Source organism: Diceros bicornis, chromosome 4, assembly GCF_020826845.1.
Source record: "Diceros bicornis minor isolate mBicDic1 chromosome 4, mDicBic1.mat.cur, whole genome shotgun sequence".
In the NCBI taxonomy this organism is placed as follows: Eukaryota; Metazoa; Chordata; class Mammalia; order Perissodactyla; family Rhinocerotidae; genus Diceros; species Diceros bicornis.
In genome coordinates this window covers 82,770,045-82,785,503 of record NC_080743.1, presented here as the reverse complement: position 1 = coordinate 82,785,503, position 15,459 = coordinate 82,770,045, and the positions used below count along the sequence as shown (strand labels likewise).

Sequence of the window (15,459 nt, the reverse complement as noted above, 5' to 3'; positions counted from 1 at the left end):
GGAGATAGTGAGTTCCCCATCCCTGGTGGATGGACTCTCAGAAGGAACGTTTTAAAAGAAAAATGCAAGCACTATGGATGCCTTTGCACTGGATGAGCATTAGGGAATCTTCCAACCCTAAGAGTCTATGATTCTGTGAACATATTGAGAATCTAGACAGGCAGGGAAAACTCCCTCTCCTCCAAAAGTTATGGTCGAAACACATAGGAATCATTAAAAATTTCTTGGTGATATGTATTTAAGTGCAAAGATCAATGATGTCAGCCAAAGGAATAGCCAAAGGAATTCAGAGAAAGAAGGCTTGAAATGATGCTGGGAGCAGAACGTGAGTCCTGATGTGGTCCTGTGTGTTCGATGGACAGGAAAAGAAAGAACATTCTTGGTGAGAGGGCATCCTACAAGATGTGGAGCAAAACTGTTGTAAGCCCCAAAACCTTTTATTTAGCCTTGATTAAAATTTTAAAAGAAAACCATAGGTCATTAGGCACAACAATATTCTAGCAAGAAAACTAGACGGGAAAAATCTGATATAAGTGCTTTTAAAAATGTTATATCCTGGGGATCATATTTTAACAGGAAAAGGAGAGAGGTTAGGAACATTTACAAATCAGTTAGAGTTACAATGAATAAAGAATATTAAGCAGAGAGGATAAGGTTTTTCGGGTTTTTTTGTTTGTTTTTTGTTTTTGTTTTTTTGTGAGGAAGATCAGCCCTGAGCTAAACATCTGCCAATCCTCTTTTTGCTGAGGAAGACTGGCCCTGGGCTAACATCTGTGCCGATCTTCCTCCACTTTATGTGGGACGCTTCCACAGCATGGCCTGACAGGGGTGCATCTGTGCGCGCCTGGGATTCGAACCCTGGCTGCCAGCGGCAGAGCACACGTACTTAACTGCCACGCCACGGGGCCGGCCCCAGCATAAAGTTTAAGTAAGATTTACCCTTATTTAATCGTTTGGTGGCAGGAAATAGAGTTTATGGCTAGTTTTAGATTTCTGTCTTGTTTTGTTTTACTTTTGAGAAAAGAGCTTTCCTTCAAAAGTGGGTATTTTTAGTTATTGCCTCAAAACTGTAATCTTTTCTCAAGACTACGATTGTTTGCTGTGGAAAACTGCATCTGTTATTGACATTTGTTGTAGAGAATTGTGCTTCTTTATCTGAAGTTGTATACTTTATTTGTCACAGGTCAAATTTTCTCATTCACCTTGAGATAATTAAATGTTGACCATGACTACTGATCTTGTTATAATTAATCTAAGCAGTATATAAACAATATGAATTCTATTACTAAAATAGAGGGGAAAATCTCCTTTGGACTTTTCTTCTTACAAGGTTTTTAAGTTTTAAAAAATATTTTTAAATAGAAGATTCATTTTCAAAACCAATGCAAAAATCAGGATTCTTTGATAGATCAAAGCATTGGAGTTTGGAATGATCTCGTTTTGTTGACCTAATGGTGAGTGGGGCTAGAGCAGCACTAGGCATTGGGGAAGTATGTGAGGGGGACCAACGCTGGCTGTGTGAGTGTTTACAGTTAGTACAGCACGGAGACAAGAGTATCGGTTTTAGAGTCAAGCAGGTGTCATTTGAATCCTGGTGAGGTAGGCTGATTGCATTGATGGCCCCAGTTAATGGCCTCCTTGGACTTGTGCCCAACGCAATGTGACTTTGCAGCTCTTCCCATCCCTTGAATCTTGCCCAGCCTTGGGACTTGCTTTGGCCAATAGAATATGGCAGAAGTGTTGTTGCGCCAGTTCTGAGCTCAGATCTCAAGAAGCTTTTGCCTCCACTCTCTCTCCCTTGCTTCTGCCATAAGAATAAGTCTGAATCAGCCTGCTGAAAGATGAGAGACCACATGGAGTAGAGCCCAGTTGTCCCAGCTATGGCTAGGCTAGATGAACATACAGCTAGCCAACTCTCAAACATGTTGAGAGAATCAGCCAAGATCAGAACTGTGTACTAGGCGCTTGACCTGTAGTCTTCTGAGCAAACTAAATGCTTACTGTTTAAGCTACTGAGTTTTGGAGTGTTTCTTTTCTTTTCTTTTTCTTTTTTTTTTTTTTTTTTGTAGTGATTGCTAAATCACTAGTTCAACCAGTTACTAGCTGTGTAACTTTCAGGACCTTCCTTAACTTCTCTGAGTCTCATTTTATTCATCTGTGCTTAAATGTCTATTATACATTATCTCAGTTAATCCTCACAATAACTTTGTGATGTGGGTGTTATTATTCCCATTTTACAAACAAATTCTTTTAAAGGTTAAGTGAGTAACCCAAGTTCACACGATAAGTTGACAGCCATACAATTTTCTCATAAAGGATCTCAAAGACAAACTTATAAATCAAATTTATAAGCAAACGGTGAAGAATTCTAAAATGTGATCTGAAAGGTGGAGAGGCTCATTTGTATTGAGTATTTCCTTCAGTTGAAAAATTAAAATTTGCACTGCAGAAAAGATAACCCACAGTCTGAATGTAATGAGGTCAAGGGCTGATTGTTTTGTTCTCCACTCTATTCCCAGGGCCTGGCAGAGTCCATGGTACATGAGCAGATATCAATAAATATTTTTTGAAAAAATGAATCCATGAATGAATCCTGATGGTACATGGAAAATATCATTTATCCTAAGAGCTGATTCAAAAATTCAAGGGTTTAAAACTTGAAGCCTGCAATATATAGAAACGAAAATACCTTCCTTTTCCCCACATGATCTCTCTCAAACCAATGAACAGAAAAACTGTCCCCCACGTGATTCAGGCAGCAGCACAGAACAGGGGCAGGGAGTGGGGGTGCTGAAGTCTTACCAGGAGAGGTCGGCTCTTAGCTTCAAAATCACATCAGTGTCTTGTAGGAATTCCCCAACACGTAAACCCACTTTCCTACCCCGACTGTGTCTGCTCCACTTGGAATTGCTAATACAAGAAAGCCCTCACCACTACATATGCATACCCTTTTGTGTAGAGACCACAGGGGGAAAAACACAACCAGATTTGCAGAAGGTCTGGGATGGCATCCTTAGAGAACAAGATTCCTGGAAAGAGTGTGTAGAGGCTGGCATAAAAGGATCTTGATGAAAATTTTCTTCAGGGTATCTGTAGGCAGCTGGATTTTGGATTCTAGTCCATGAGAGAGAGGAAATAAAAGACGCAAGGAATAAAGGGCAGGCTTTTTAGGTTCAACAATCAAACCTGCTGTTTCTAGAGTACAGTCATTAGTTGCCACTTGTGCTGCCAGAACCCTTCCTCCTTGTCTTGCAGAACCACCATTTGCTTCTCAGTCTTCACAACTAGACTGAGTTCCCTAAAAGCATGGACCACATCTTCCCTGCTCCTTGCCCATCCTCAAGAGCAAGGCTTGCTAGAAGGCAGATGCTGTCCATTAATTCTTGGGCATTTGCTCATGTTTCACAGGCTTAGATGCAATTCAAGGGTAAACTTCTTAACTTTTTTTGCACTGTTGACTCCACAGGAACCTCAGGAAAACCCCGTAGAGGCTACTGTCCTGAAAACTAGGAGGTGGTTCACAGTAGCTAGCTTGGTTTGGGGGCAACATGGCTCTGGCACTCCCTCCCAGAGGGGTGGGGTGTGCACGAACACATGATCAAGTTTCATCAGTAAAGCAGAACTCTCTCAGTAGGCTGAGGGCGAGTAAAGTTACCAGCGTCACAGATCCTTATGGTGTGCTGGGGAATCATCAGCTATATCTCCACCTGTCTCCTACTTCTGGGATCGGTGATATTTATTCATTTATTCAACATTTATTGAGCACTCGCTATACACAAGGACCTATGCTCTGCTAGGGATACGAAGATTGAAGACAGGGTCCCTGACCCAAAGGCACAGGGAAGGTAGACGGCTGCAGTAGAGTGAGAGAGGGTGACCAGCAGTAGGAAAGTGAATTAGGGTGAGAGTTAGCGAAGTATTATTGGCGGTGGAGGCCGTGTTAGGGGATTTGTCCTGACTTTTATAGGAAAAGTAGGAAATGGCCAGATGGAGAAGGGAGGGTCAGATGTTCTTGGCAAAGGGAAGACTATGTCAAAGGTTGAGAGGTGTTCAAGCGGGAGTGGCTTCAGGCATGGCTGAGGAGAGAAGAGCTTTAGTTCACTCCTCCCAAGACCTCCATCAGTCCCATCCAAGCCACATCAAATAAAAATATAATCTAAGAAAATACTATGCAAAACTAGTAGTTTCAAATCAACCCCCTCACCTCCAATTCCAGTCTGATTATTGGCCCTATATAGACGTTCTGGAGGAGCCACTCTGGGAATGATTCTTGCATACCGGAAGTTTGGTATGGAAGGAGGAGAGGGAGCGGTGAAGTTTATGCCACATCATGTCCCCATCGCTGCTGGACTTGATTTCTCCAAGGTGTCTTCCTCTCTTGCCTGAAGCTGTTGGTGTAGATAGAGCTAAAGCTCAGATTATACACAAGGCTTATGCCAAGGAAGCAAATACCCATTCTGGGCTCTCCCTGGCCATGTCCACCGCGAGAATTTGAGTTTGCTGATGTCAGGGATCATGTCCACCATGCGCACCTCTGTTTCTCCAGCACCCACGAGAGTGCCCGCATATAAGAGATAGACAATCATTATTTTTTGGGTGGATGAATGAGCAACTGTGGATATTGGTGAGTAAATATTGTTTTACAATTATAGAAAGAATGAATGTTTCACTGTTACCCATTGAAAATAAATGTGTTTGAACAGCAGTTCAATTATGTCAAGAGTAATTGCCCATTGCTGTATTATAGACATAATCCAATTCCTAGAGAAATAAGCACATGCATTTTTAAAGCATAATTACACCTGACATGAAGTGACTGCCCCGTGGATTCCTTCCTGACAGAAAAGTACAAGTTCCATAATACAGTGACTCACCTTTTCATCTCTGAGGGCTGTTCCTCCCAGCTCAGCTGTGACATTTGCTTAAAAGATGAAACCAGCCCTATTCCAAATAAATATGACATCTGGACACCTCTTCAAAGATGAATACTTTATTGGAATATAGGTACTTGGCAGAGTAAATATGTGGTTACAAAGTGTTTTAAGTTTATTTGCTTTATATAGTGACAAGAAGAATCATTCCACAGTGTAGATTTTTTTCTTGATGTTGCAGACTTCAGAAGGCAAATCCCCAACCCATTTGTTTACAGTAAAATAAGAAGGCATATGTAGCCAACTTTTTACCTAGTGAAACTGTATTATTGTTTTAGTCATTTATGTCCGTCCCTTCCCCATATTAAAATTGCTATGTAGCATCTATCATTTAGCATTTTTTATAAAGAAATAAAATCACTTGTCTTGGAGAATTGTGAAACCTTTTGAAATCACTGGCTCCAATCTGGAGGGTTATAAAACCAGATCTGAGAAACGCTGTAATAAAATGTAGAAGACTGGGCCTAAAGACCTGCAGTTCTTCACATTCAGCCTCTTTGCAGAGCTTTTGGACAAATTGGAATTTGATCCTTGTGGTCTCCAAAATACTTTCTTTGAAAATAGAGTTTACTCTGCATAATGCAAGGCACTGCTCTATGCTGCAAAGGAAAAAATGACAAACTAATTTTTTTCAAGGAAAATGTTCTTTCTTTGTGAAAGGTCAATAGTGACATAACTTGTTTAAGGTCATGGAATTTTTGCCAAAAACCACGTCTTGAGGTTTTATGCATTTTTAATGGATTTGCCCATAGGAGGGATCCCCAGAGCAGCATGCAGAAGCTTTGCATGCTGTTCATTTAAATCACAATAACCTTGCTCCAACCTGGAAACCATTGAAGCAACACATACGAGTCTGTATTAAAAGCAAGACAAACTCTTAGCAATATGAAGTTATTCCTTTCAACATGTTAAAATGAATCAAGACAATTTTTAATGCACTTTAGTTTCCTGTTCCATCTTCAAATGGAACAATCTTCCTGCTTAGTCTAGTGAACTTGCCTTTGGTGAAATATGTACAGAAAAATTCTGTGTTCTCAAGTACGTCCTTCCACTCAGTGCCCGGTCCCCTCTGGCCTACAGGACGGGTAAAAGGAGGGCACTGATGTTCATCCGTCCAATGCAGTGAAATGTTCTCTCTTGTACAGTAGGAAAAATCTTCTAGCTTTCCGAGGGTTCACGAAGCTCTGAGGTGAGCAAAGGTGGGAAGCTGGGAAACTGCGTGGGCTCCGCCTGGGCTGGGACCTCCTCACTGGCACGATTCTCCCAGGGAGAAGGTCAGGCCTCGGCACGGCTGGGCACGGCTCCTTAGGCTCCTGGCCTTACTGGGCAGCGCATCTGACCATCTGGCCATCCACCCCTTGGACTTTATTTAAGGGAAGCCTCCACAAGGGCAGAAAGCCCAATTAAAAACGTCTGCCTGCCTGACAGTAAGCCCCAAATAGCCCCAGCACAGCAGTGTGGCGGGTGCTCCGCTCTCATGTTTCCTGAGCAGTGACACAGGCCAGGTCCTTGCAAGGCACTAGGGATATTAAAGTGACTTGAGGGGACAGGGAGCCATTATTCAAGGCTGTGTGTTTCTAGCAGGAAGCACATATGATGACTAAACCCTAGTATCTGTCCTTGAAGAGACCAGCCCCTGGGAGAGAGAGAAAGTAAACGTAATTTCAATACTCCCCGCTGAACACAAGGATATGAGCGAGCACTGGGCACTCCAGGGACAGGAGTGGCCTCTACCTCCTTCACCTGTGACGAGATCCTTTGTAGACGTGGGGATCTAAATACTCTAAGAAAAGCTGAAAAAATGCAACATGAGAGTAGACTGATCCTGATTATTTTGCATCCTTTATGACCTAGAAATCCAAGAAATTCTTCATGGGGAAGGGAAGAGCGAGATATTTTAATTCCTGGTTAAATGGTTAAACTGTGGGACAAATTCTCCAAAAAACTGCTATAAACTTACTTGCTGATGATGATGAAAATAAACCGTTAGGACAATATGTTGGCATCTAACATTAAAATTTGTGGAAGGAAATTTCCTGATGTAGTACTGGGACTGAAGCTTTAGGAAGTAATCTGGTATTTTTCTGAAGGACACTAGAACACATCTTTTTAATCTTTTGCAAGTAATTCCATTCCTCCCTTAACAGTTATAGATCATGATCCATTTAAAAGATATATTTCTGTCTATTTCCATTTAAGTGTTAACTTCGAGGAGAAAGGAACAGGGTCTTTTTCACCACAGTGTCCCAGCCCCTGGGCCATAACAGGGACTCAATTAACTTGCTGAACAACTGAACAAATGATTTCCACTTTTGGTAACCTCTTTGGAACTTGATGGTATATATCTTGTCTTCTCTCTCTCTCTCCGTCTCTTTCTTTCTCTTTTCTTTCCTTTCCTTCTTATTTATTCATTTATTTACTTATTCCCTTCTGGGAATGAAGCAGGACTGTTTCAATGGAATGACAGAAAGCTGTCATGGTTTGAAAATTGGCACCTGTTTTCCTTCTAGATTAAGTTCTTTGGGTCTTTTAATTTATACTAGACAAAGCACTTTATATTTCCTTCTTTTTTTTGTTACTATGCCAAACATAGCGCGTAGCATAGAGTAGCTTTTCAAATAATGTTGATTTAATTGGAAGGCTTTATGCTTGGTAATTTAGCTAAGGTTTCTCCGCATAGTCTAAGGCTAATTTGGAATGCTTTCAGGCTTAAACATGCCAAGGAAATTTTCTTGCCTCATCTGAATTTCCCCAAAAGGTGATTAATTAATAAGAATCAACAAGATTAATGAAAAAGAAATTGGTAGCAGAGTTAGGAACAGGCCCAGACAGTCCCACAGACCACAGCCTCCCTCCGTTTTTGCTCAGCGTCCCTGAGAGCTCTCAGGCTCCGTAGGGCTGCACACAGCAGGGGGGACTGGTGTTCCCCACCCACCCTTCCTTGCAGCCTGACTCTGGATGGACGCTGAGTCCTCATGAGACAGTGAAGTTGGTATAGTAGATGGTGAAGCTGGATTTACAGTATACGTTTGCATTCTTACAAAAAATTTAAAAGCCTGCAAGTGCATTAGAAGAAAATGTGCAGAGTGTATTGCACACCATGCTCCTATTGTTTTCTCAGTCTTCCCGGCAACACCACTTCCTCCCTCGGACACCCTCAGCTGCCTCTCACCCCAAACGCTCCACTACCTTTGTAATTCCTAGTAAAATGCGAAAGCAATAATTCATGGTAGAACAGCTCAGTTTCACAAAGGTTTGCCCTGTGTGCGTTGCCTTTGGTTTCATTATACATATTAATGAAGTCCTTAATAAAATTTTTTTTTTGGTAGCAACTTGCATGCAACCCCTAAGTGTCCCCATAACTATAACCCTTTGGCTGAGTTTGTTCCAAGAAATACTTTTGCCAAATTGTCCTTTTCACTCCTCCGAAGGCTGCTCTGGGGTGCTCTCCTTTGCATCCTCTTTTTGTGAATCTAGGATATCAGTGTCTGGAGCATTCTCGACCACCCACTGACACTCGTGAACATGGGTAGGCTTCATCTCTGCATCCATGCTGGCAGTAGCTTGGGCCATGCTGCTTTCCCCTCCCACTGCAGCTTCTTCCACAGAAACCTGGCTCTCCCTGGGGCCGATGGGGTCAGAACTTGAAATGCAATCTTCTTGTGGCTCAGCCTCACCATCCACAGTGCACGTGGTCCCTCCTCCTTCCTGGGCATCCAGTCTGGAAGCCCTCTCTGTGAGCTCCCTCTCAGTGGGCTCCCCAGCCTCTGCTTGCTCCTCTATGGGGTCTGGGCCACTGGCGCCCTCACTGAGCCCCCCACTGGCTGGCTGAGCCTCTGGAAATCCCCCTAACTCCACCCCACTGGCCTCGGCCTCCAGAGGGGGAGCATGGGCCTCCCTCTCACTGACATAACTTTCTCCACTCTTGTCCTGACTGGAGGCAGCTGCTTGATGGGGCTCTGTGTAGATTTGAGTTGTTTCCTCTTCTTTTCCAATTTCCTGGGGAACCAGGGTCTCATTATTTGTATCTTTTTCAATCGCGAGGGCGGTGGACTCCACAGGTACTTCAACGGTCATCGTCAACAAATTCCTGAGCTCCTTTAAGGAGCCTGAGGCAGAGGTGGATTCTGGCTTTTCGTGGGTGGGTTCTTCCTCCTCAGGAGTCCCTCCAAACTCCAGCTCTGACGAGTGTGCGCCCAGGGCTCCTGCCGTGTCCTCTGCAGCCACAAGACTCACAACAGGGTCATCCAGGCTTGAAACAATCACCTGCTCGTCCCCACCTGGGGGAGGACTGGGCACAGGGGAAGAAAGGCTTTCTCCTTTGGCCAACAGACTAGGGACCTCAGGCTGCTTCTTTTCCCCTGACTCCTGGAACATTTCATTACTCAGGATCTCACTATCTGGAACTCCTGGCAGAACGGCTGAGGCTCTCCTGGCAGGGCTGGCCTGGGTTGACCCCCCGGGAGTTTTTAGATCAGTTAAGCTGGACACGCTTTCACTGGGCAAGGCCATGTTGTCTTCAAATAAGTTGTGTTTCTTCAGGATAGCAGCTTCCTTAATCACTGAAAGATACCAGAAAACAAAACATGACATTAACACCCTGCCCTGACCAACCTGGATTTTCTGATTTTATCCAGAAGCCAAACTCCCCTCTTAGCTTTTCCAGCTATCCGAATTTCTCAATTTCGAGTTCCAGCTTACATCAACCCTGTTCCAGGTAGCCTTCCCTGATCACGGAAGCCTGCAAACTCATTCCAAACTCTGGACCTCTCTAGTGTTCATTCATTCATTCCTTCACTCATTCACTTATTCAAATAGCAAACATTTACTGGGCATCAACTATGTGACAGGCTCTGGGAATTCAAAGATGAATAAAATATGGCCTTTGCTTTCAAGGAGCTCACAATCTATGATCGTATCATCCGAATCACTCATGGAGGCCCCCATCGCATTTTATTAGCTGCTGATATGTGTGGTTCCAGTCTGCCCACCTCGACTGAAACTCTTCTAAGGCAGGGGCAGGCCTTACATGTCTCTGCTTTTTCTTATAATACAGTCCTGACTATGTAATGGGTACTCAGTACTGAGCATGCAGAGGGAGCCCTGTTGACCTGTAGTGTCCAAAATGAAGATCTATGTACATCCAGCTCAGTCTCAGACCCCTGAAAGAAGTAAAAACAATAATAATAACAACAGCAGCTGACACTTTTGACCAGGGGCCTCTGCTTAGGGCTGTGCAAGTCGTATAGTGCCCAACATATTACATCCAAGGGAGTGCCATTCCCATCAGAGATGGCGTAGATTTGTGTATTCAGCATAGTGATTTCCCAGGAGCTAGCAGTAGAATGTCCTGCTCTAATAAAATCAGGACATCCTGGCAATTTTTTGACAGAGAGCAGTCAAGTTCCTGGAGGAAGGGAGTCTCCTTCTAATTTTGCCCAAAGGGGCCGTGGTGGACTGGCAGTGGCCTTGACTGAGCTCTTCCTTGGTGCAGACACTGTGTTGACATCTTTACAGTCCTCATCTCATTGGATCCCCTGTGATTAGCTACTGTGACCTGGGGTTTATGCTTGGCCAGTTTTCTTTGTAGAGGGGTTTTTGTGATACTCAACACCTTCCCCATGGAGACCAGATACGTTTCAGGCCTACAGTTCTATGGATGGTCCTCTCCAGCATATTTCTATCAAAATGTTCCTATCCACACTCCTATCCCAAGCAAGACCTGATTCCACCGGGTGCCAGAGTCCTAACAAGGCTCACAGAGTACTGTGTCATCGCCCCGGGTCTTTTTCTGTCCAGCTGAGAGGAGGTGAGGAATGTGCTGAGAGAGCAGCTGTTAAGCCCTGCTATTGGAGGCACCTCCTCCCAGCTCTGGGAGGGGTTGTGAGCCTGTGGTGAGCCCTTTTTCCTTTGTTCTGTCTGGAACAGCTGGAGGAAGACAGCTGTTCATGAGACACTCCAGATTTAATCTCTCTAAAGCTCAGTTTTCTCATCTGAAAAATGAAGCTTAACATTCCCATCCCACAGAGTTCTTATTTGCATTGAAAGAGAAATAACATCCAATGGGCCAGCATAGTACGTGCCAAATCATGAATGCTCAGTCAAGGTCAGTATCCCTCCCTTTCTTCTCTGTCTCCCCAGCACACCAATGTCAATCTCTTCCCCTTTCATTCCTGTCGATAACCTAGCTGGCCTTACTGGGTCCTATTTCAGGGGTGCTCCCCGATACCTAGAGTTCCCTCCAGCACCAGATAAACCTTCCTTACCTTTCATAGTTTCATCAAGGAGGATCTGATGTAAAATCTCCTCATAAACATTTTCAACATGGATCATATTGGTATGATCTGCAAAGATGAACTGCTCATATTTCTGAAGCTCCTGGAGAGCAAGAGATAAGAATATATAGAGGACAAGGCATGAGATGTCAGTTCAGAGAGGAGATGTGGAAAGGGCCACTCCCACTCCTGGATCCCCTCCCTGGAGTGTGTGGCACTCAGCCACTGGTTGTTCCATCCCTTTCCCTAGCCACCATTCCTTGTACTGGGCACACGCTCTGTGTACTTCAACAGAGTGGACACCAGAGATTTTGACCATCTCAAGGCCTTGTCAGTGAGTTTGGGGCCCTCCCTTTTTTCCATCATAACCAAAATGTTTCCTTCTTCCTTTTTTTTTTTTAATGCCAATAGTACTTTATGAAGGTATAAGTTACACACAGTAAAATGCACACATTTTAAAAGTATAGCTCAATGAGTTTAAATATATAAATAAACCCATGAAACCAAAACCCAGATCAAGTCAGAGAACATTACCATTACTCCTATGCCCCTTTCCAGTCAACATCCCCCAAGAGATAAGCACTGATCTGATATCTATCATAATAGATTACTTTTTCTTGTTCTTCAACTTTATATAAATGGAATCATATGTTCTTTTGTGTTCGTTTTTGAGATTCATCCATGTCGCTGCATGTATTAGTAGTCTGTTCTTTTTTATTGATAAAAGGCATTCATGATATGGGCAAACTAAAATTGTTTATCCATAATCCTGTTGATGGATATTGAGATTTTTCCATTTTTTTGACTGTTATGAATATAACTGCTATGAACCTTCTTGTGCATGTTTTATTTGTGTGTGGATTTAAGGACTTATTTATTGTGAATATACACCTAGAAGTGAGATTGCTGGGTCCTAGAGTAGATGTATGTTTAACTTTATTAGAATGGGACCCCTTTTCAAGTGTGGAGAATCTCTAGTCAGGAACTTTTCAGGAACATTCTCCTCTTTCCCTCCAACTGGCCCTGGCACTCCTTGATTCCCTCTAGGACAGCCCAGGCATGATGTAAAATCCTTTAGCCTTCCTGCTTTCCAAGAGTTTCCAAATGGTTTGCCCATTATCAGCATGAGGACAGGGCAGGGATCAAAATGTACCAAATCATACCCCAGTGATTAACTCAGTAATCCTACCACCTGATGGTGCTGGAGGAAGGCTCCCAACACCTGGCTCTTAGAGGGCCAGGGACTTGGCAGCGGGATTTGATGCCTTTGGCTTAAGGGATGGGATTTACAGCAGGTGATCAGAAGCCACCACAGTCAGACAACTCTCAGTGCTAGGACTTGGGGGTCTGTGGCCCAGGACCAGATCACAGCAGGCAATAATGGGGTCCCTTTATACCCACTCTAGAGGAAGCCAAAGGATTGAAGAGACATGAGCTTCCATGACCCCAAGAGGGTCTGTGAGACAGAAATGACACACAGACAAGTACTGTATGGAAAGAACACTGCCCAGGAGACTGGACACTGCCCTGGACTAGCTGTGGGACCCCGGGCAAGCCATGTCACCACTATGCACGGGCTCTTCCTCTGCAAAATGAGGGGCACAGGCTCATGTCTGCAACAACGTTTTGTCTCCCCAGGTGGCCTCCCATTCCTTACTCCTCTGATTCTTGTTCATCCCTCAGGACTAGGCAAAAGCAAGACTCTGGGAAGTCCTCCCTGGCCCCAGAAGCAGAGTTGGGCAGCCTCCTCGGAACTCCAGCCATTACTCTTCCCCATGAGGCGGGGGAAGGCGTCCTGTGTAATCATATTTGATACATACTTAATACATGTTTGCTGAATAAATAAACAGTAGACCTTTAACACTGCAACCAGCTAAATAATTCTATGGAAAGGAATAATTCCTAGGGATGTTTATAATGTTGCAATGCATCTGACTTTATAAACCAGTCTTCTATATTGAACTGATTGAACTGTGACATATGTTTAATTCCCTGGAGCAATTAAATTGGAATCCCTGAGGGTGGGTCTTGGGGAATCAGATTTTTTAAAAAAATGTCCAGGCAATTCTAATGTGCAGCTTGGGTTGAGTACCACAGACCTAGGAAGCTGTGACTTCACCAAAGGAAACACACTTTAGTAAAATGAAGAATCCTTCTCTGAGCCAGATACTCCTGTAGTTTATCTGCTCTGTTAATCCAGATTTTAAAAAATCTCTTGACACTGATACAATTCCCTTCATTGCTGAAAACTCTGGGCCATGTGTTCTTTTGAAACCAGTCTCTCTTGAAAATCACAAGAGCCTCTTACACGTTGGATACAACTTTGCTGACGCTGGGAAAGAGGGGAGCAGATGAGAAGGGGGACTTTCTTTACCTTCTCCTCTTCTGAGAGGAGGTGGCTCTGAGGCCCCCAAACTGCGCTTGGGATTGAAAAAGAAAAACACCCTAATCAGAATGCCTGCATGCAGACATATCCAGAGGTAGACTGAGTCATCCTTTGGCCGGCTGAACTTTTCCATCCTCATAAGGCCTAGGGACAGTCATATGGACAGATTCTTTACTCCTCTGACTCAAGCAAATCTTTTTCTGTGAATGAAATATACCCCCAGAAATAAATGCCAGGTACTAGATATGCTGATGACTCTTTGAAGAAAAACAGCATTTATAGAATATAAAAATGACCAAAGAAATTTCTGCAGTAAAATAACTCATGAAAAGTATGTTACTGTCCCAATGTTTGGAGGATCTTTAAGCTGCCAAAAAGCTCTTTGTAAATTCTAAAAAGCTCTTTATCATCTGCTCCAAGAGGGAGGGGGCCTTGCAAATGTCCAGGCCCACAGATCATTTCTGAAATGTAGAAGTAGTAAAGGGAGTAGAATATACCATTTACTGAGCGCATACCATGTTATCAGTGAGTGTGAGCTGGTGGTTACCAGCTCTGTGACTTTGGGCCCCATTACTTAACCCACCAGTTTCCTCATTTGTATGGAAGGATATGAATAGCACCTCCTCACAGGGTTGTCATAAGAACCATTGAGACAATCCATACAGTGTATAAGCACATGCTAAGCACTCACCAAATGTTAACTGTATCACTCTAGTCTTCTCAATCTTAAGAAAGATACTGCAAAGTATTACTATCTCCATTTTCTAGAAGATGAAATCTAGGCCAATAGAGAGGAAAAGTGACTTTCCCAGGGCCCCAGAGCCAAGACAAGCAGGAGCCAGGACTTGAACCCAAGTCTTGACCCAGCCTCAGAGTCAGCTCACCCATTACTCTGCTCTGGAGACTAAGTCTCACACCTTCATAATCACGGGTGTCACTGGTTGCCTGGTGTTTGGAGTAGTTGAAGTTTCAGCTTCATTGATTTCACTAAACAAATGTTACTGGATTTAACAGAACAAATATCCTTCTGTAATCTTGTTATTAAGGTCTTTTCCCGGAGTAGTGGTCAAGTGTCAGAGGACACGTTGGACCTATGACTCATACTATAATGAGGAGTACCTGGCAGCCTCAGGTGTTCTAGGACAACCCTTAACTTGGCTCAAACTCAGATCATTAGCCTTTGAGATTTTGTCTTATCCAGAGGTTGGCAAATCCAGCCAGCTGCTTCTTTTTTGTAAATCAAGTTTTACTGGAACACAGACGTGCCCACTTGTTTATGTATCATCTATGGCTGCTTTTGCACTATAACAGCAGAGCTGAGTAGCTGCAACAGAAATAGTATGGCCCACGAAGCGTAAAATATTTACTACCTGACCATTTACAGAACAAGTTTGCTGACCCCTCCCTGTTCTAGTTTACTGTTTGCAAGCACATCATGGTAAAAAAAAAAAACCTGCTGGCACTTCCTAGGCAATAAGAGCAGGCTCTCTGGAGTAACCCATCCCCTTACTGGTTTGCACGTGGATGCCAGTGCCTTCTGCACGGTGGGAAGTGTGATTTGAACCAGCGCCTCTTGAAATATCCTCTTCCGGATGGTGCTGCTGTCATAATCATATTGCTGTCAATACAGAGATGGAAACATATGCTAAATAGCAACGTTGCAATCTGCTAACTTTTGCTTAAACAAAAACTCAGCTACTCACTTCGTCTCCCTTTTTCCCCTAATTTCTGAGGATCCTTGCGTTTCCAAGGTCTCAGAGATCTTTCTATGCAATTCTCTCACTCTCTAGGTGGAGGTTATGATTGATAATGACCCATCTTACCCTCCCCTCTTACAGATATGGAAATGGAGGTAAGTCAAAACAGA

At 43.5% G+C, this 15,459-nt stretch overlaps 1 protein-coding gene across 1 annotated transcript in view; it reads right to left on the bottom strand.

Moving 5' to 3' along the window:
• Positions 1-4,974: 4,974 nt before the first annotated feature.
• Positions 4,975-15,459, bottom strand: part of NIBAN1 (niban apoptosis regulator 1) — a 151,601-nt gene continuing 141,116 nt past the window's right edge. The window contains exons 12-14 of the mRNA XM_058539883.1: positions 15,103-15,210; positions 11,198-11,309; positions 4,975-9,493 (exon numbers count right to left, since the gene is read on the bottom strand). Of these exons, the coding sequence (XP_058395866.1) occupies positions 8,349-9,493; positions 11,198-11,309; positions 15,103-15,210 (1,365 nt within the window). The 3' untranslated portion in view covers positions 4,975-8,348. The remainder of the gene's footprint in view (positions 9,494-11,197; positions 11,310-15,102; positions 15,211-15,459) is intronic.